The sequence below is a fragment of the Salarias fasciatus genome, chromosome 16 (genome assembly GCF_902148845.1).
Source record: "Salarias fasciatus chromosome 16, fSalaFa1.1, whole genome shotgun sequence".
Taxonomy (NCBI): Eukaryota; Metazoa; Chordata; class Actinopteri; order Blenniiformes; family Blenniidae; genus Salarias; species Salarias fasciatus.
The window spans coordinates 17,382,395-17,405,057 of NC_043760.1; the positions used below are offsets into that span (position 1 = coordinate 17,382,395).

The 22,663-nt window shown below is 40.0% G+C and overlaps 1 protein-coding gene across 2 annotated transcripts in view; it reads right to left on the bottom strand.

Moving 5' to 3' along the window:
• thsd7ba (thrombospondin, type I, domain containing 7Ba) overlaps positions 1-22,663 on the bottom strand; it is a 151,752-nt gene that overhangs the window by 39,570 nt on the left and 89,519 nt on the right. For both annotated transcript variants that reach the window (XM_030112054.1, XM_030112052.1), the window contains exons 11-15: positions 21,307-21,439; positions 19,165-19,268; positions 10,576-10,767; positions 2,657-2,923; positions 1,622-1,800 (exon numbers count right to left, since the gene is read on the bottom strand). In XM_030112054.1, coding sequence (XP_029967914.1) covers positions 1,622-1,800; positions 2,657-2,923; positions 10,576-10,767; positions 19,165-19,268; positions 21,307-21,439 — 875 coding nt within the window. The remainder of the gene's footprint in view (positions 1-1,621; positions 1,801-2,656; positions 2,924-10,575; positions 10,768-19,164; positions 19,269-21,306; positions 21,440-22,663) is intronic.

Consider the following 22,663-nt stretch of genomic DNA (forward strand, 5'->3'; position numbering starts at 1 on the left):
TTTGCTCATTATTTTTACAGCGACGCACGGACACAGGCACACACACATTCACACTTTTTTCTCCGTCTCTCCCTCTATCTTTTGTGCTCACTCAACCAAGTGACGAGAGGATGATTTTCGGTGCACTGTAAATTTCATCTCTGTCAAGTCGATCACTTCTGGCTGCGGCTCAAGGGGGAACATCTGCTGGTGGGAGCGCGGCGAGACTTTGGCGAGCGAGTGGCTCATAGTCGGCGGTGAGACAGCAACTGTTTGTGCACTAGGGGGGCTACCCATTAGCGCCGCGAATATTCAGGATCATGCTGCACGCAGGCGGAGACTGAATTAAGAACCGGGGGTAGAATTTAAGTGCGAGGGCTGTGAGACGAGGGCATCGACTCGAGGAGAAAGCAGCGTTTTTTTTTTGTTTTTTTTTTAACAATGTGAAGAGTTTCCTAATCAAACAAAACAGACACGAAGAGTAGCCAGGCAGAGCGATTCCCACCGGCACAGCCTAAAGATTACAGTATCTTTTCACCCATACCTCAGACAGGTGTGCTTCACTTTAAAAGTCTAATTTAATAATTCAAGAACGAATCCCCACTCCGGGTAAATCCACCAGGACACGGGGCAACAAAGAGCTCCGATTTCAGTGGTGAGGGTTATTACAGGACATTACAACCGGGGCCATACAGACCTTGTTAGTGGGCACTTAACCATCTGTACACAAACTGCCAGTAGCACATATTAGAATATTTTTCACACAGCCGCGCCTCATCTCCATACTGACCTCTACAAACTAGAGTGTCCTTTCAAGCCCATTCAGGCATACAGACAGCATTCATAAAACACTTCCCCTCTTTAAACCGTGACCCCATGAGAGATGTGCTGTCACAAAATATTCAGAACCACAGAGAGGGGGGGAAAAAAAAAAAAAACCTGACTGTGGAATATCAAAAGCTCCCATCTGTCCACTTCTACCCTCACTAGCACCTTTCTTTTTGTTACTTAGTATTGCCCACGCTCCGTGTCAAGGAAAGGGCATGTCTTGCAAGGCCAATAATCTGGTCCGACTAAAGACAGCAGAAAATGAACAGGTCGCCCAGGAGCCCAACTGTCTGATGGGTAATCGACCTTGTCATTGAAATGTGAGCAGAATGCGACGACTTTGCTGTGACAACAATTGGCCGCAACACAACGGAGGAGGAGGAAATACACTCCAAGAACACACAAGAGAAGCACTGTGTACAAGCAAGTTAAATCTAAGTGAGGAAATGTATGCGTGCTGGCAATCAATGCACGAAGCAAGTGAATATTTATTTATTTCGAATTCAAGCCAGTTTGTACATGACTCATAAAGTCACAAGTACATTTTTATGTCTTATGTTTATCTTCAGAAATCAATTTTCTTGGAGGATGTAAGAAAAACAATGTGGATATGTGATTCGGTCATTACTGTTTGCTTTGTTCCTTATTGCTGAACATAAATATAGCCAGGAAATATGCAACCTGCTCTAAGCACTAACTGAAGAGAATGTTCTGTAATACGGAGACTGAACTTTTGACAGCTTCTTTCCAACTTAGAGTTGCTTCAACAGTGGGCTGGAGGCCTTATCTGTGACGGCACTGTTGCTACCCTTACCTGGTTCTTTAAATCCAGTTTGGGACATGGACGTCCTCCGTTGAACGCTTTCTCCCTGAGCCACTTTGATCTGATCTTTAACCCGCTGCCACAGGATGTGCTGCAGGCCGACCAAGCCGACCAGTCGCTGAGCTTACAGTCGAGGGGGCAGGGGACGTGGCAAACCTCCACAATGTAGCCTGAAATTGAACATTGGCAGACAGAAGAGGCGAGAAGCCTGATCAGACTCAGTCAGCAGTCACAGCTGAGGATCACATTAATAATGTTGGACAGACATGCCACTGGCCTGCGCTACAGCAGACCTCGGACTTACCCACTGTGACACTAATAGCTAATTATCTGAATAATGAGTGTTTCATTCCAACACTGAGCCAGAGGTTTTTTGTTTTTTTTTGTAAAGGTCTTTTCTTTCCCCTCGTGTTTTGATTGTTTTCTGAACCGCTTCATTAGCACTATATACATGGGTATTGCTCACACTAAAAGAAAATATGATCATTAGGACAGAAAGAGGACTATGACTATGTTCACCACTTGCAATATACAACATGCAAGTGAAATGATTCAAACAGTATCATAGTACAATTGCACATTTGTCGTTGTGAGTACTTGTGCATGGACATAATTTTCACTCAGTTTATGATCAATCTCAAAAAGAACAACATTATTCAGGATGGTTCAATTCTGAGGTTTTAAAAGCAGATAGTCAGTGTGTTCAATCCAGAAGAGTTTATTCATTCCCTGAATTATTTCTGAGTGTATTTTGGACATGAAATCAAATAAATCATCTGGATTGTTGTCAGCATTGCCAACATGAGGGCCGCGTTTCAAGTAGCCGTGAAAGTGACAGCTGGAGCTTAGGAGCGAGGATAGCGATAGTTTCTCCAACGACAAGATCAACAAGTTCGGTCTTTATGTTGGGGTTTAGTAAATAATTTACATTTTGTTGAATAAATTATTGTGAAGCAAACTGCATGTTTAAAGGCTGCAAAAACCCAGGCAGTTATCTACATAAACTGCGTGCGAGTTGTGTATTACCTGAGTCTGTACACAGCGTCGGCTCGACCAGGTGTCCCTGCTGGTTGACGCAGGCCACGGCTTTATAGCGGAGACCTTGGCCGCACTCCTTTACCTCTCGGTGACTCATCCAGCCCTGCAGTGACCCCAGAGCCGAAGACCCGCGAAGAATACAAGCCGACCAGTTCCCATACGGTTGTGACAAAAACTCGTCACAGGGACAAGTCTGCGTCTCCTCCAGTGGATACAACCCCTCGTTCAGGCAATGCTCCTTCTTCTTACTGCGACCTGGGAAGAAGACGGGAAAAACAATGGAAAGTCACTGCACTGGCTGGGTGATAAACGCTGTGTGAATAAGGCTTGAAGCCAAGTTTCTTTTCCCAAGTTGGATAGAAAGCTGAGCTCCTGCATGCATAAATAACTTTACTGTTTAATTTAAACATCAGCTGAGCGAGAGAGCCAAAGAAACACTGCTCATCAAACAAGAATGACAAAGAAGAAATTGATCAAATAGAAACAAAAAAAAAACAAAATCAAAATGACAGATTTTGTTCATTTATTTATAATAACGCAATCACAGTTTGACAGTTTCAGCAGTGGGGTAAGCCACATTAGCAACACAGTTATTACCAGCAAATAAATAGTGCCATTGCATCAGTGTGGCTGGGAGTGATAGAGGTTCAACGTTTAGCTTTCCTGCTAAGTTAGAACCAGCTTCTCGAGAGAAACTGCTGACTTGTTTGGGGGACGTCGCTAATAAGATCACTGCTGCCATTTCTTGTGGGAATCTTTGCCTCCACTTTCACTGCTGACTCCACAATGCAGCGAATTGGTTTAGAAACTGGTTTACGGTTTCATTATTCTCACCCACATTTAAGCCCAAACCCCACTTGTCTGCAGTATTACAGTAAAAAACTGTAAAGATGGTCAGTGGTGTGTGAAGACAATGAGGCCCCAGTATAAAAAAACAACAAAAAAAAAGATGAAGCATCAGTTATTTTGATGTGCATAGGAAAACAGATAAACTGACAGCGACAAAAAGAACAATCGCTAAATACTAAAGCGCTGTTGCTGAAAACAGGACTTTGAACATTAATGTGCTCACCACTTTTCCCATTTGTGCAATCCGGCCAGAGAAAGCAGCAGTCACTGATGGCTACATATCAGAAATTGGTGCCCCAGTGGAGGTGAATCAATATATTCAGTGGTTCATGTTACTACAATTTCCCTGTGATTTGCTTTTACTTGATTTTGAGAAAACACAACACATAAACAGTCAAGGAGTCCGACGAGTTCGCCAATCAGTACAAATAAAGCATTTTTTTCCCTATTTTTTTTTTTTTTGTGTGTGTGTGGTGCCAAAATAACCTTGGGGAATGATTGGTGCTTGTTTGCAAGCATATTAGACTTTATTTCTTTCTATTCGCTCTGAGGCCCATTAGGGGAATGGCGCACATATAGTGAAGGTTGAGTAATTGTTTTTCGACAACATCCAGAGTTGCTTGACCATTCCACTTTTATATAACACATTGTGGAAACTGCAATACAACAAAGCTTAGTGTCAAATTAAGTCTAAACATACTCTACGCCAACTTGGTCTAGTTTGACCCCACAGTCCAGCGTAATGCATTTGAGCTTAATTGGTGAATCTAAATTGGCCTTAAGTGTGAACATGTGTGTGTGGAGTGGAATGTCTCACTTTCAGGGAATACCCACTTTGCCCAGAGCCTGATGAGAGCTGTTCCACTAGAAGGATGGAGCAGGGATAGAAGATAAATTAATAATCTCTCTATTTGCACCCAACACATCTTCCAGAGTCATGTGAACTGGATTCATGCTTTGGACATAGAGGCAGGAACTGTTTCAATCTTGGATTTTTCACCATCATGATGACTGCAAGTGAGAGATTCAAGGGGCAGACAACAGTGGAAAAACGGGCCTGGAAATGGAAAGCTGCATAGATACTCACACACTGTTATATTATTAGTCAGCAATGATCTGTTGAGCTGTTACTTTGTGAATAAGAGCTGCAATTTTCATTCTTCTATGCTTTCATTCCCTCAATACGCCTCTTCTTGTTTTACATCACTCAGTGCTTTCTTATATTTGCCTCTTGGCAAGCTCTAGTAAATGTGGAATTGTAGAAATGTAGAAGTTTCTCATTTTCTTAATAGTCTCCCTTCAAAAATCACAAAGCTCTTTGTGCTTTGTGGATTGCAATACGATCGAGCAAGAACATGTTTGATGGAGTTTGGAGCCAAACACGCAACTTGGAATCAAAGGATGAGCGTTCATCAATGGATATCCTGAAATGAGTTGAGAGATGAGTAGTGAATTCACTGCAGCTGCTTCAGTAGCAGTCTTTTAACATCCAATCATATATGATGATGAGGATAATAAATAAGCACACGATCGCGGAGAAACAGCGACTGGAAGGCATGTGCCGCTGTCACTTTCAATATCTGGATGAATAACAGATACATCCCATCAAGCTGTCCAGCCACTGTGACATTTTCCACTTGATCGATTGCCTGCTTTGCGTCATAAAACATATAAAAGAGATGCGTTGTACCGTCTCCACACTCAGAAATATCCTGCTGTCAGTGACACACTGGTGGCGCTTTTCTGCATTGTTCAAAAATTAAAGAGTCGCCACTGTCAACACCTTTTCATGTGCTTGTCAGGATGCATGCGATGGGGACAGGGAGTGTGACAATTCAAGCACTGGGACTGAAATTCAGAGGAAAGTCACTTTTTCTCACCTCACTCCCAAATTATTTTCCCAACAGGCTGAAAATCTTTCAGTAATAAAACTCATGGTGTCTGCAGCTGCAAATTAAAATAGTTCTAACTGGGTTAACTGAGTTAATTATACTTTTTAGGTTTATATTTGGTTAAAATAATTGCTAGACTAAATGAAAAGGACATACAGAAAATGTGGCCGAGAAGCAATGGGAGCCAAATCAAATCCAGCTTTTTATTTATGAAGCACTTAAAACTAACACAAAGGAATATTTACGAACACTACATATAGATTTAAGTGGCAAAATGAAAGACCCACATACATAAAATCAAAAATACATAAAACACTGAATAAAACCTAAAATATGATGATCAACAGAGTAGAAGCTAGAGGAGGCCTGCCCTCTGTGCAAACAGTGAGTCTCCTCTAGTTTGTGACTTGTTTCAGATAGGTGTCACCAAAAGTTACTTCATTTGGAATCGGATATGACTCAAAGCTCATCTGAAGAAGTGGACTGATTTACAGTTATGCACTTAGTTCACCATGAACCTTTGCCTCACCATTCTAACTTTAACACACGTCTGACTTGATTTTTGGACAACGAGCCTTCATAAAGTGTCAGTGTAAACAGACTAAGGTACCCATAAGTGTAACAGATACACACTCATGCATAAAGACAGATTTTAATATTGTTTTCTAAACTGATGTAAGAAATTCCTGAAGCGTTTATGTTTTTAGTTTTTGACATACTGTAATTGTGTTTTATACGGTACAGCTTTGTCCTGATCTTAACGTGTAATCATAATCCTCTTTGGGTTATGATTAATTGAAAATAAAATGAATATCAGCAAATGCAGATGTTTTCTTTAACCATAAATGTATTTATTTTTTGTAATAAGAAGGAAAAGGTTTCACTGAGTGCATTCATATATCACTTTCTCATCTGAAATTGCACCCGTACAGCTGTCGCTCTGTGTTATTGAGCACATTTTCAATTATATTTTGAGGACTAGCTTTTGTGTTCTTAGCAAACTTTCTTCCAGGTGAACTGCAAGATGCTTTTCCATGAAATGTGCTTCTTCCTTTCTGCTTCGATGTTTATTGATTAGGACAGCTTCCAATCTCCATTACTGAGTGAGATGCGGCGGCACCAGATGATTGGCAGCTGCCATCGTGGGTTGTCACATGACATCAGTTCTTGCAGAATAACACACATTGCAGTGTTTCCCATTACTTCTCTCCCTGCAGCATGATTTAAAGATTGCATGAGAACCATTTCCATGCGCTGAAGAGATTTATTGTTGTAGTTTATTTGTTGCGTACAATTCAGTGTCAAACAAGTGTTTCCTCTTGCGTGAGGTTTGCATGTTCTCCTTGTGTCTACGTGGATACAAAGTCATATTGGTTTGTGTGAGCACGGTGGCCCAGTGCTCTCAGTCTCAGTCACTATTATAATCATTAAAGCCCATCTTTAGAACTGAATTACCAAATATCGAAAACGGAAAGGAGGTAACTGGCTATGAAGAAGAGCTTTTCATTGCCTATGGATCCAAACAGCCATTCAGAGTATGATCTTATAATGTGAAAAACATTAAAATGTCCCATATTTAAACAAAAAACTGCAACTTTCTTGGCATGAAACGGAGAATCAGCCACATGAGATCAGTACAATGTGATTCACGCTCAGTGGGAGGCGGGGGGATTCATCCTGCCACATTTTAAAAACGGAATGAATCAAACCAGCTGCTTATAGAAAGAGCAGATGGTGTTTTATTGCTGCTATGTTTATATAGTATTTCTTCAGAGATGCTTATTTCCTTCTTTGGTTATAAATGAATCATGCTGGTCTTTAAAGAACGGAGCTACTCAACACTTTAATGAATTGCGGTCCCCGAAGAATAAGTGAATTACCATGTAATTGTCACAATTAAAGTAAACATCTTGTGTACTGTAAAAATAAAAGTTTGAGCAGGATTCCTTGACCCAAGCCAGATGGAGAGAGAGCACACACACACACACACACACACACACACACACAGCCCAAAGAAATAGTTGCGCTGCTGTTCCGTTAATCCTGCTAGACTTGTGCACCTCCTATTTGTTTCGGGGATCCTGGGTGTCCTCGAGCTTCCCGTGCGCCCAGTCAGTGAGCGGCCCATCTGTTTTTGAAGTGGGCCTGATTGCAAACATTCCTCACAGAGTGTGAACTCACTGCTGTCGCACCGCAATCCACCAACAGTCTGTTCAATCTACGCCACTGCTGGTGGTTGATTGAAAAGTGCCAGTGTAACATCGCTTCACTTTGACAACCACATTTACTGGTGATGGCAGCAAACGGGCCTTCAGGCACCACAAACAGTCAGCATTTTAATGTGCACGGTCTAACTTGTAATAACGTGACGCAATGCAATTAAACGCTGTTGTTCCTAAGTGCTTTTTGTATAATGATTGTTGAAGTGATGCTCCATTAAGACCCATAACATTGTGCAGACCTCTTTGCATTCCACACTGCCAACCCGCACTTTAATACATCTACAAATAGAGTGACCACACAAGCTTCAGCTTCCTCTGTGAAGACAAGGCCAAAGATCAACTGGCTCAGTAAACATCAATGAACATTAGATGAAGGATCCTGATTCAAAACATGCAGATTTGTCAGTCATGGATTTTTTTTTTTTTAAATAAATACCTGTTGTCTCATCCCATTCTATGTATCATATTTCCTCTGTTGAGCTGTAACCTGGAATAAATAGGCGTGCAGGAAATATTTAGACACACAGAATTTAATTGATGAGCACCCCGGCAGCCCTGAAAAAGTGGGATGAAAGATGAATGAATGGTTGAAGTATATTAGGCTTTCTGCTGAGCTTGATGATGAACCTTCATGAGATTCAGCTGTGTTGAAGCAGATAGACATGGAAAACATGCAGGGCTGTGACCCAGGAATGCATTTTGACATCCCTGCCATAATGAAATCCATAAACTTCAACATAGTCACATAATGAATGCATCAATCCTCTTCTAAACTTAACCCCAGTGACGCGTTCCGATGCTACCACCTTTGTCTTCTATCTTGTGGAGCAAATTTCAGTTAATTCACTGGACAGTAATTCATTATCTATATGGCACTTTCACCAAAATGCAATAAAATGTAAATGTAGCCTTGCTATGAAAAAAAAAAAAAAACTTCACTTCAAAGGAGGAAAATGGTGAAATAAACGAGCCAAAAAATAAAGACAGCACAGGAGCAGAGATCAAACCGAGCCATATCATAAAAATCGAATAAATTCACTTTAAGAGGGCAAATTGACCATTAGAAGTATGGTATTTTTGGACACGGCCATGTGAAAATGACACACACAAGGCACTTAAAAGCTTATTCTGACAAAGACGACTGTCAGGGCAATCGTGAATGCCTCAGTAACAATACCAGATAGCGTGGCTAAACCATTTATCTGCAGTAAAGCTCTCACAGATACACATGCAATCTCTGCCCTCTGATCTGTGGAAGAAAATAATTCACAAAGCTTAATGTCGGAGAATAACACTCAGCAAACAGCTAGGGAATCCAACTATGGCTCCAACAATAACAGACTGAGAAACACATCCATACGACTGGTCATTCTAAAAAAAAAGTTTTGATCAAAAATTTTAGTCAACTTTTGTCGAAGTTAAAGCTGATCCTTATTTCAGGAGAAAGCTGATCCAGGATGTCAACAGTGGTTGTATTAATGTAGTGTTGCTGTAAACTCTGTCTAATGATTCAATCATTCAGTTCAGCTACAGTTAGTTAGTAGGAAGTCAAATGGTGGTTGAGGGATTATTTGGGTCTGGTTGAGACCACAACGCTCCAATGCCGATGATACAATTTTCAGAAGTTAAGCATAGCATCTGTTCCTAAAAGAACTGGTCTAATGAACAAATCAACAACAAAAAGAAGCAGAGACAGCAGCTGGGCTAACATCCCGGCACGTAGACAGCAGCGGACAGCTTTTATAAAGATAAGATCATGTTTACTCAGGGTTTAGAAATACTGTGGGTGTGTGGCAGTGTGTAAGCCGTCAGGACAGAGACAAACAGACGTTCAGTCAACGACAAAAGTAAGGGGTACTTCCCAGAGTCACCTGTGCGTAGCCTTTTGCCACCTTTGAGTCTCAATAGATACTGACACTGCTGCCTGGTCAGAAGGAACTCTTTAACTTTTTCTTTTTCCACTTTTATAAAACCCAGGCATGCTAAACCAAGCAGTGTTTTCCAGAACGTCCCTCTTAGGCTTTCAGAATTACTTTCAGTTAGAATGCAGACAACATACTGCAATTTGGCTCTAGGAGGTGTTCTTTTTTAGCTGCATTTTCTAAACGTGGGTCTTGGTATGCTGCCAGCTTCTTCAGCCACATACAGATGTTTAAAACCCCACACTGGGCTTCTCTTCACATCAATTTTCCTGACAGAGAAATTTAAGCTACTGCTAAAGTTGGCATAAAAGAGTTGAAACGCTGACCCATTATAACCGTTACGAGCCAATGGACATGAGCGCACACACTCTCCAAAAGAAATCTACCACGGAGCTGAGGACGATTTCATGTGTTGGATTGTAAGAGCATTATAGAAGGAGACAGGGTATGTTTACTACAACCCCGCCGGCATCAGATAAAATATTCATGAAGACAAATAGTATCCAGCCTGGTCTGCAACCACAGCATGTAATTCAGATTTTGCCATCTGCACTGAAATAAGGGATTACAATCTGTGAGAGACCAAATTTAGACCTGGCATAACATTACTGGGATAGTAGAGAGGTACAGTAACAGAAACAACAGAGAGAAGTTTGATGAGACTGTTCTATGTCACAGTGCAGAAGCCTTTTAGCACATAAAGAAAAAGTTTCAGTTTTTGCTGACCGAAAATGAACAAAGAAATCATATCAGTTAGTCACTTAATGCATCTGGGCTGAACTGGTACATGGCGCCTTCAGGAAATGGCCATAGGTTCATGTTCAACAAAAAAAAAAAACATGACAAAAGCATTCATCTTCTCCCCTTTACTTCATTATCCAAGCAGCCGCCGGTCATACCCATAAAAGCTTACGACAGGAACACTTGACCCAAGGAGACAACACAATTTTTTTCCCCCCCCAGCAGAGACGAAACAGTGACCGGGAGTGATATCTCACCAACTGAAAATTAAAGTCTTTCACCTGTGAGCGAGCGCTTCCGACTCTGGGAGCTTCCACATCCAGCACACTCGGAAAACTTGGACCAGGCAGTTAGGGTGCAGTCATCCTTGCAAGCCATTCGGCACTCTCTGATCTGAGGGGGCAAGGGGCCAGCCCACCGCAGGCACTCTGTCATATTGGCTGACTCGCCGCTCTCCCCGACACAACTGATTCCTGCAAGCACAAAGGATGGCCGGCATATCATTTCAAATGCGCAAACAAAGCACAATGAACAAAAAAAACAGTCCTTAATATCCACGGATAAATGAACTTCACATTCTCAAGACTGGGAAATTTTGTATTGTAAAACCGGAGCAATATTCTGACACAGCTTTCATGCTAATATGGAGAGAAATGCTAATTTAACCTTCAAGTGCAACACTTTTATCAGACTTCTTCCGATAACAATGATTTATTGAATGAAAACAACAGATTCGACACTGAAGCTAAATAACTCTGACAGAATGATCTATATGTCATCTAATCAATTTATCAGGAACTGATTAAAGAGGAATAAAGACATTATAGCCCATTGTTGAAGCTGCAATATCCCACACAGCTGAGATGTGTTCGGAATAATTAGAAGGAACTCACAGAAAGAGCAGATGTTTTGTTTTTTCCCTTTTTAGATTGTGTGTGTGTGTGTGTGTGTGTGTTCTTTTTCTCCCTCCCTCTGTAACACCTGGTGTAGCATTCAATTACGTGGAAACAATATTTCAAAGGCAGTCCGGTTCAGTGACAGCTCTTTCATACAACAAAATGAAAGCAGTGCTGAAAACACGAGGTGTCTCCCAGTCAGGAACAGCATCCTGTGGCTGCCATCAGCGCAGAGAGCGCGATCAATATGTGCAGTACGTCACAGTGAGTTTAACAAAACAGTACAGTAACACTTCATCTTTGATCTAAAGGGATGTGTGGGCCTTCGAACACGCTCACAATTAAAAGTGCTGACAGTGTAGATTTACGTAAGTGTATTAGCGTGTCGCCATGTGGCTGCTTGTTGATGTCAGACGCGCATTTTTTATTCATCCACTCTGAACGGTGTCAGCCCACCGTCAGTTCCGATCAGTGTCAACGATGTGGGGTTAGCACCGGGCTCCTCCACCTCTTGGTTCAGCGGTAATTAATATTGATGTTCAAGACAACACTAAACGTGACTTCTGTCGCCGCGCAACAATAAAAAAAAAAAAGCAGGGCAGCAGTTTTCTCGGTGAAAATTCGAGAGAGGCCAATAAATTCCCTGTGAAATATGTGTTTCGCTTCTTGTTGTCACGCAGTGACTGTTACGTCTGGCTGAGGTTCTTCAACGACTCATCTTACTGATCCAATCCCATCAAACCTGTGAAGATCGAGTTTTTTAAGATTGACTCTTTTAAATTTTGTCTGATTAAATAAGCTCAGCACACCCTGACACATACTAGGCTACTAATAGGTTATAATTCTTTTCACCCAAAAATATCACTCTTGAAAGTAAATCAAGCTGCAGAATCATAAATAATGAAAATACAAAGCATTTGTGCTGCTTATTACGCTGGTATAAAAAAAACAACAACATGCATTCAACACAGTCAACTAAGCCACATTTAAAAGTGCATCAATAGAAAAGCTCTAACAAAAGATATGCATAAAAACATGCAGATTTTACCACAGTTATACCGCTACCACCGAATCCTTCGTTAATATTCAAATATATGCACGAAGGTGCTCCAAAATCAAATTACCTAATCTACTGAGGGAACATGTGCAGAGAGGAGGATATATCCATTAGGTACTATTTGTGGGGTATGACTCTCGCAGGAGCTCACTCACGGATTTTTCCACAAATTTGTCACAATTCATAAATTAAAGCGAAGCAAAAGAGCAACATAGTCTGTGATTTCTGTTGGGTATGAATGGTGACAGCAATGATGTGAATCAAGTGGCATATTTGATGAAAACCCTTCCCGGGTCTAAAAAAAAAATATATATATTGAATTTAAATAATCAGTTGATTGAAAATGTGAGAACGCAGAAGTTTTAAATTGTAGCACCTAATATTTTGACTTGAAAGACGCCTGGCTTGGATGATGAAAGAAAGCCTGATTTTGAGTGTGCACAGGTTCAATATTTCCTGAGAAAACTAGTAGATTTAATCAGAATTACTTAAAAAAAAAATAAACAAGCAGGTCTGTGAATACCAGGCTGTGTTGACAGGAATATGAAGAGAAAGGCAAAGCAGAGGACTTAATGCTCACATTCACTGCTCTCCCCTCACCCAGTCTGTAATTTAAATAAAAGCAGTGTTGATAGCGGAGGCACCGTGAGCCCCCCTCCCCGAAAACCTCGATGTCTTTGAGGATTCACAGGTCTACAAACATGCCTTTAATCCATTATATCGATTTCTATTTGACTTTTAAATTTTGCCCTCTGACAAACTCTGTGTGGTTTCTGCATGTCTGCTGAGAATGCGTGGGGCGGCCATTTACATATAAGACCTCTGCTCAACGCATGCTTTGAAGGAGAGATAATAGCTATTATGCAGATGCAATTAAGAGAAAGTCAAATTACAGCTGAACAAAAAGACGTTTTTCTTTTTTATTTCAGTCTGAATGCGTATAGGTTACAGAGTGATGCTTTTACAATGGACCTGACAACAAGAATGTTATTTTCCTTTGTTTGAGTAATAGAAAGTAATTATCTGCTTTAAGAACATTATTTCAGTTGTTACCATTGTAGGAATTATTGAACGTCTCCGTTGGCTCTGAATATGCCTCAAATGTTTTTGCTTTTAACTAGTGTCAACGTCATTCTGTCATCTCATGTGGTTTCCATCAGGTATCAGTCATACATTTTCTTTGTCACAAAACATTTCGAACATTTAAAATTTTTAAAGAGAAGTCACTTTTAACACAATCCATGGCCCTTTCACACGTTCAGTTCTCATATTTGATGGGGCTTCTTCACCACTTGTTGCACAATTAAAAGGTAAATTTTTGAGTTAACCATCTATATAATAAATTTATAGGGATCTGAAATGAACAGATTTGTCTTTAAAGAACTACACTGAAGGGTTATATAGTCACCAGATTACATTTAGGTGAGTCAAACCCTGGAAATTGAGATTCCATTGAAATTCATAACATGCAGGGTGCGATGTGCGCGTTGTTTACATCGCGCATTGTGCTGCTTCCGGATCCAATCATACATTATCGACTGAAGGGATGACGGACCGTCCTTGTCCTTTAGCAATCCTACCTGAGCTTGTGGCAAATGCACAATTAACCACATGATGGAGCTGCGTCGTGGCACTTGTTCAATTATACTTGTATAATTTATTGTAAACAGAAGCAGCTTGTCTATTTCACTGCAAGAGCAGCACAGGGGAGATTACACCACACCAAGTGGCAACAGGCCAGAGGTCAGAGACATGTGTATAATAATAGTAGCTTTATTGCTGTGGTTATATGATGAGAGTAGGATGGATGAGGCTGTTCTTAAGTTGCAGCACTTTACTCATTTTTTTTTATGTTTTTGTTTTTGTCCTGGTCTGCTGGTAAACAAGATGTTGCCTTCCTTCCCATGCGATAAAAATAATTCGACAGAAGAAGAGATAAATTGACGAAAACGAAAGAAATCCACCGCGTGCCCCCTGGCAAAGAGCTTCTTGGTGACTTTTGTGGCCTTTGGTGCATGTAACATCCCACTCGCCCACCCACCACCTAATAATCTCCATGCTAACTGAGTCTTTTATAGTGTTCTTTAATGTAATGCATCATGAGAAGTAATGTGAACTGGATTCATCATGGTAATTAAGTTGCATCTTTCCTGCAGCAGAAGATCATCGCTCTGACTCATTTTCTGTTGAATAATTTCTTGCAACAGTTCCAGTTTTGCTCGAGGAGGAATATAATGCATCCAGCTGGTTGCGAGACACAATTTGGCCGAGTCCAGACACCGTGTGTCGCACTCACTGTGAAAACCATTAGCTCATTGCTCACTTGCAGTCATCACCTACAACTTCACACACTGCTTTTTTGGTGGTTTTCACAGTTTTTTTGTTCTCCGTGGTAAATGTTTGACTTTTCCGTTGCTCCTTTAGAAACGGCGCTGTAATTTGTCTTCCTAAATGCTGCCCCACTGAGTAATGCTTTTTTATCTGGGAGGCTTAGCGAATGCATCAGGAAAGGATATGTACCACAACCCTCACCTCTCCCTGCACTTACGTTGAAAATGATCATTTATTCAACATGAGTGTACGGGGGAGCAGACATGCTGAGATGGAAGCAAGCATTTACCACAAGAATCTATGCTTCTTCTTTTTTTTTTTTGCCCTAGCAATCACATTTGTTTCAAATTCATCAAATATTTCAAACAGAAACTATGAATCTCATTTTGGGAGTTCAGAGAGAATCCAACATACCGACGGTAATAAAAAAAAAAAGTCCAGGTTGCTACTGGAGCTGTTCATAAATTCTTGAATACATTGAAAAATATCTGAATGCTTGATACATAGAGCAACTTTAACACTCTAAGAAGCATCAGATAAATAATATGCCACTTATTATGATAAATAAAACTGAATTCAATGAGGATTCTTTGTGTTCAAAGCTATTTGTCCTGAAATTCTGATAAAATAGTCAAATTGCTATCGATTAGATTTTAAAAGAAACTTTTACTCAGTCTGATGGTTCATGCATTGTGTTCTTCCAGTCAGAGTGCACAGTGGTTAACACTCGTTTGATTCCAAGCTTTTCTGGAGTTTGCACGTGTAGGATTTCACTGGGTGACATCCTGTATGTTTGAACTGCTGATTAGCTCAAGCCCGCTCCCCCACAACACTTGAATGAAACAGCACATAAAAATGAATGGTAGTAATTAACTCGCATATTAACACTGTTCACATAAGGAGGGCTTTTTTTTTAAACACGCTATATTCGCTACGAGGCAAATATGTTAAGCAATCATCCGGAGGCATCTTAATTATGCAGGCTTACAAAGTCAAAGCAAACATGCAAATTAAAAGACAATAACTAATCAGCAACTTTGAGCCGGTAAAATCGCAACTCAGGAGGTCAACCTGCCCTGTGTCGTCTGAGTGATCAAAAGACCAAAAACATCTTCACATCCTAAAGCACAGAGCCACAGTATAACAACAGCTCCACATAATTAAAAGGATTAACACAGTCAAAGAGACAAAGACAAGAAGGAGGTTATCAGTATACCACTTTGAGGTATTTCTCAATGTTTTTGGTTTACATCAATCTCATACTGATAATAAGAAATCCTTTAGTCAATATCTCATAATCACTCGCAGGCCAGCAAGAGGTTAATTTGCTACACGCAACCAGTTAAAGAGATTCTACGATATGATGGCCATTTTATTGGAAACTAATGGAATATTAACCCACTGCAACAGATTTTGATAGCCATCAATAAATGACCATTGTTCATCACTGTCATGCCGCTTCACTGTATTGCAATTTTCCTGTCTAATCAAAGCGAAGACAGAGTGTGCTGATGAAGCAGGTCTGATGAGGCGAGACCCTGTGGCTTCTCAGTCATTTATCTCTCAGGTCTATTTTACTCCTGCAGAGTTTTACTGCTGCAAACAATTTTAAATTAGAGCAGTGTGACTGGCTGCAGGATGCACTTTGCTGTCGCTGAGAAAAGCTCACATGCAACACATCTGTATGAACATCGATTACGACTCGGAAATCAATTAAAGATTTCACGACACCTTCTGGAAACATTGGACAAGAGTTGTCAGCTCCTGAACCATTTCAATGGTTTTCAAGTCGTCTTCAATCATTATTATTGTAAAATGCTGCTTAAGTCATTGAACATTCCAAAGAGAGAGACGCACGATTTAGCCTGCTGTAAGCTGAAACAAGCCGAACGTCTGAAGAGAAAAAGAGTGTGTGAGATGTCAGGGGTATCATCTTACACAATCCACAAGATGTGAACACAGCCAGTCTGCTGAATAGTCATCCTATGGGGTATATTTATCCGAAACAAAACAAAAAATAAAATCAAATGTCACACACACAAACATGTTAGATGAGAAAGACGGAAGATATTTGTGTAATTTTATATTTTTCTGTCTCTGTCTGTTAGACTTCTTTGATGTGGATGCTTTCAGAACTTGATTGAAACTAATTTCGTGTCTCCTGTGATTGAGTTGTTATTGATGCAATATTTACAGAAAACGCCGTCTGATCTCAAACACGAAGAGTGAAATGCGACTATTCAAAACAGTTTTTGTTTGCTTTAACTCACAATGAGGTCAAATATAATACTTTCGAATCCCTCTGGGCGGTAACAACAGACACATGCGTTCATAATTCCAGGCTTGCAGGCTGAAAATGTGTGTGTGTTGCAAAGGTAGAGCCTATTTCAAATACATATTTTATAATGTACTGTAATGTACTATAGTACTATAGTGTACTGTCTGTAGCTGTTCTAGAATAAGCATCATTTCTCCTCTACCTACATTAAAAAGTATTTTCATTCACATGAACTAATTAACATGATATCTAAAAACTTCAGCTCAGTTGATTAAAATGAATTATTTGTCGATTCAAATAGCATAATAAACAGAATTTCAGCTTGATAAGTTTATCTATGTTGTACCAACCAGGCATTAATATTACAAAAACAAGCAAAGCGAAAGAATAAAGTCTCTCCTGTTTGACAAATACAAAACAAAAAAAAGAGAAACACACAGAACTCATGTGAATATTGCCAAAGTTAGTTTTTTTTAAAACTGTACTTAGGTTGTTTAAAGGTCCTTGAATAAATTACATCAAGAATCCTTGAGTTACCTTTGTGTCCTCAAATCTTAATATGCCCCTGTCCATTGTTTCTATGCCCTTACTGTGGCCCTAATCCCAATTATTGTGTCTTAATGATGTCCCTGTCTGACATTTATGTGTCCTCTGAATGAAAAAGGTTCCGCCATCAACTAAGTGGAAGTAAACTCTGAATTCTTTGTTCAAAATCTGCATTTAAATTCTGTGTGTATCTGTCACAAATTCCACACTCACACTGTACTACACTCCTCGAAATGTCACAGGTATTTAGCTTAGCCATTTTCTAATCATATTCAAATAAGAAGCTCTAAAAGGTCAATGAGGCGTGCTCTTAACCTGGGAACACTACAAACACGCTCTCCATCTGTATTGAAAAGTCATAGAAATTCACTTGAGAAATGTCAGTCATAATTATACTGCAGAGGAGAAGTGAGCAATGCTGGGAAGCACAAATGCCGAAAAAGTTCTCAAGGCAGCACAGCGAGCTCCAGAACTTCACTTGGAGATCGCATAAGTGAATTAGATAGAACAGCCACTTTCAAGGATTTATTGGGATGTTAGCGCGCCCATAAATGAGTGCAAAATGATCCAATTAACACTCTGGCTTTTTAACGATTTGGGCCGATGGCAGTCGGGACAATAAATTAGGAGGAGGTAATCACACGCTGTGGAAGTATAAAAAAGGACAAATTATGATATCTGTACGAGATTATCAATACCATAATGTTATACGATTAACTCGCAAATGCAATTTTTGTTGTTGTTTTTTGGCTGGAACCTCGAGCCAGATCAATTACGGTGCATCATTACTACATCTCCCATGCTAAATATATTTCCAATCAGCATTACAAACACTGTTCCAGTAACTGTCGATAAATATGACAAAGCACATAACGTACAACCCATCTCTTTGAAAATATTCTGTGTGGAGAAGACACACTGCATAATAACAAAAATGAATAAAAACCTAAAAAAAAAATGAGGAAAAAAACAATGATAAACAGGTTTCTTGAAAGCATTATTAATGAATTGTTAATTTCAACAGATGCACTTTACCTCTTAGTATATTTATTGGCATCTTCCAGGAAGCGAACATGCAACACAAGATGCACATTCATGTTATGTAATAATGAGAGAACTAACATAGGAGAACTAGCATGCTTTGTTCACAGTGTGTGGCTCAGATTTCCGTCTGGCTCATTCTGGCCGTCTGCCTTGCCACTAATGTAATGCTGGTGATGAATGCATCAAAGGTACTTCAGCATTCTGTGGGAATGAATTCAAAACCGATGCAGCCATCAAGGAACATTTAAATTTCTTTAGTGGAAAAGCTGAAAAAGTAGATCCAGTATAGACTAAACAGCCATAACAATAGGAATTGAAATACAGAAAATGCACTGTAATGTTAAGTCAGTCTCTGTGTGTTTTTGTACTGTATTGTGAAATCCACAGAAATCCCGATTGCTTCTTTACCTCCCTGCCAAGATGTGCCAGTGGCCATCTGACTTGATGCAAACATTATCAAAATAAACGGCGCCGTGATGAGATCATCAGGACAGCAGACAGAAAGGTTCATCTCATTACATTCGCTCAACAAATTGCCTCCTTCTTTAATGTTTCAATCACTTGCTTGTTAGGGGAGCGGTTCTGAAGGGCCGATTAGGTCTCATTAAATAAGGACAGTAAATAGACGGAGGAGCACAGCTTATAAGAGGCGCTATAGCTGCAGCTCTCTGGAGGATAGAAAGTGTTGGGAACAGAAAAGGTCAGGGATAATACTTGCCTCTTGTTTCCAAACCATTTCCACATGCCTCCGCCGGCCCAGATAATCCCCGGCGCACAGAATCGGGAACCAGGGTACAAGTGTGCCACTTGTGTGTCCTCCACCTACACCCAGAGGCCACAGCAGAAAGGCAATAAGATGAAAATGTATTGAATTGCTGTTTCATACACAAGGAAAAAAAAATATGTGACCAACAATGCAGTGCGTATAAAAGTAGGAGTAGATGTAGCTTTCTGGAAATAATACTGCAGCAGAAATGAAGGTAAAGAAATGTGCTATTGAATTTGTGAAAGTTGTGTGAGTCACATTGCCAACTGTGTTTGTACTCGGAGAAAACACGGTTGGAAGCTCAAATAATTCACTGTATTTTGCTCTCGTGCTGCTTTGAATATGGTTTTAAGACGGCGGCTGTGACATACTGCTGTTTTTTTCAGGACGGAAGTGTAAGATGAAACAGTTTCTGCTGCTTTATCATCAACATCTGCATACAGCAAATACAGAGATTCACTAGTAAATACATCAAAACTATTTTTTTTTTTACACTTTTTGACAGGTCTGAAACTATTATGGTGATGATGTTCCACACCGGCAATTTTGAAAGCTTGCTGGCTGACAGACACTTTTTTTCTGACAATGTTTCAGTCTCTTCATTGCAATTATCACAAAAACAGAATGAAGTCAATTGCGCCTGTCTTTGAAATGATCACTTCATACAGAGTTGTAACTAACATGAGACATAGATGAGAGGGATTATTGATTATTTACTGTTAAGAATGAAAAAAAAAATACTTTTTTCCACTGTGGTAATATCTAACACTAGCACTGGTGGTGTAAAAGTGATAAATATCAATTACAACAGCAAAATAGGCAACAGTGTGAAAATATGCATATAACCGAGTCATAACCTCTATGTGGTGCAAATAATATGTTCAATATCGACAACATATTTTGATGTGAAACCACAGCGAGTGCAGTCGTCAACCAGAAGTTGCTACTTTAGACTTGAACAAGTTTCATCCTGAACATGTGAGCTTTGGCAGCTCAGTCATACTTAGAATCTGAATGGATTTATTTGATGTGTTTGATCCAGTCTGCTGCTGAAGGAACTGCAATAACTGGGTGACAAGTATAATTCAGCAGAGGTTTGGACACATAGGCCAGAGGGAGTTAAATCAACCTTATCCCTTCATGGCAAATCACGCCCGGCTGTAATCACATGAGCTGGAGGAATTTACTTATTTATTTCTTTAGCGAGTGGTTTCTGTCATGGGAGAGGTCGAACTTCATAATTTCATGAATGAGTTTGAAACTTTAAAGGATCATTTAATGATTGTCTATAAAATTGAGTACAAGTTATTTAAAAAAAAAAACAAACAACTGCAACAGAGACTGATTTCTGTTTAACAAAGGCTTGAAGGTAAAAATGTTCTTTAACTGCTGCCTCAGCTCACTTCTTTATCTGCCGTGTCATTCACTTATTGCATCTTCTGATTTAGTGGTTTGATTATTGCTATTGGTAAGCAACAACAAGATTCCACTAGGAGTATATTGTTTTGTTCTATCTGGATAATGAAATACTAATTTAATCAGCTTCATCAGACTTTAGTTAACAGCTAATTACAATACGGTAATATGTATTTTAATGTAAGTCATGTCAATCATATATAATACAATGAGCAGCTAATCAAAAGGGGAAAGTAAACAGTAACAGCTGTAATTAAATGAACACGACAAAACAAGAGTGTCACTTTAGGGTGCCATCTGGAAAACTTCTAGATAAACTTCCACATATGCTTCCAGTGTGTGTTTTTTACTGTCATGCTAAGTTTGTCTTTTGCATTCATCACTTTGCTTGCAGACACTGAATTGTGTTTAACATCAGGAGTGTATCACTGTAATTAACACAACAGTATAAATGCAAGGAGATAGAGATCTAAGTATGTGTGCCGGTGTTTAATTGTTTTCATTCTGTTATGTTATTTTTATCTATTGCACACCTACAGTTTTCACAACATGAAAGCACCTTGTGACACAGGATTCAACACAGCTAATCGTTCCACTGTATGGCAAATGCATGAAGCTCAATAAATTAACTTTCCTTGTATGAGTGAAGAGTCGGCTGGTTATAAATGGTGTTTTTACCTATACACTGGACATACACGGTGTGATTCACACTCCCGCTCTTCGTACAGCGTGTCGGGACACTCCTGACCTCCATCAGCAGACCTCTGAATGACCATCCTGTACCGAGACTGCGTGGCGGCGGTTGAGTTTTCTGCAGAAAATGAAACACAATCTTCACAACAGAGCTCAGACTTTTTGCAAACGTTGAGCCTAAATGTACATTTTAAAGAAAAAAAAATAAGATGATACCTGCTTAAAAATGCCTGCTGTCTACTCTGAATCTCAATATCACCGGTGCGGTTTAATATCTGAGAGGCAGCTAAAAAGCAAGTGGTCTCAAAGTGGATCTAATCCCGAGCCGCCTGCCCTTGTGTGCTGTGGCCGTCGCCCACTTTACTGCAGTCTGTTTTCGGACACGCCACACTGTAATGGCTCCATTTGGCTTGTGCTCCAAGGCTCATTACACAACACTAATTACTAAACATTGAAAATGGCGCAATTAAGACAGTGATTACATCATCAACAGGCCCAGTGGACGACATCATATTTACAGAGATGAGATGCCGACTCCATCCTTCTAAAAACAATTACATACTTTTCGATTTCCAAGATACTACAGTACACATATGGAAGCCCATTAAATATCCATTTTGCTGGTGATGTGTCAGCTTAATGTAACGGACAGTTAACTCTGTCATTTACAATTAAATGTAATCATTGACTACACTGCGCACATTGTAGGGGAGCACTTTCCTGTGACAGCTCGCAATTTTTTCTGAAGGATTTCCTGTGGCATTGTTACAAAAATACAGCACTTCATGTCTTCGTGTTTAAGTTATTTGATGCTTGTGTCACAACATCTAATTAAATATGTAGTCAGAGCTGTGATTAAACTTTTGATTTGTAATGCAAACCTCATCTAAATCAGTGTGTTACACAACTCAACGGTACTTTGAGTTCAATCATTGTCAATAAAACATGTTGTGATCAGTTGTACTAATGCAAACAGCCCAAACATTTTAGATTAAAGCCTGTTTTTGTATTCAAATTGTGCCACTTTTATTAAAAAACAACAACAACAACATGCATTTGTGGGATGAGCAGTAGAGCAGACTACATGAACATTTTCCTAAGTGTTGTTTCCTCTGACTTTTCAAGGTGTCAGTGAAGGAGTCAGAGGACGGGACAGTGGCCTGGGAGGGGGTGGTGTAAGAGGCGGAGACCATGGTGGTATAGATTAGGGAGGAAGGTGGTTGAAATTCGACTACAAAGTAATTACAAATTAATGCTGCCACCTCCTGGGGGGCAGCTCATAGCTCTCCTCGTGTCAGGTCGGCTGGCAGGGCTGCACGACTGCGCACTTATCCGAAGAAGC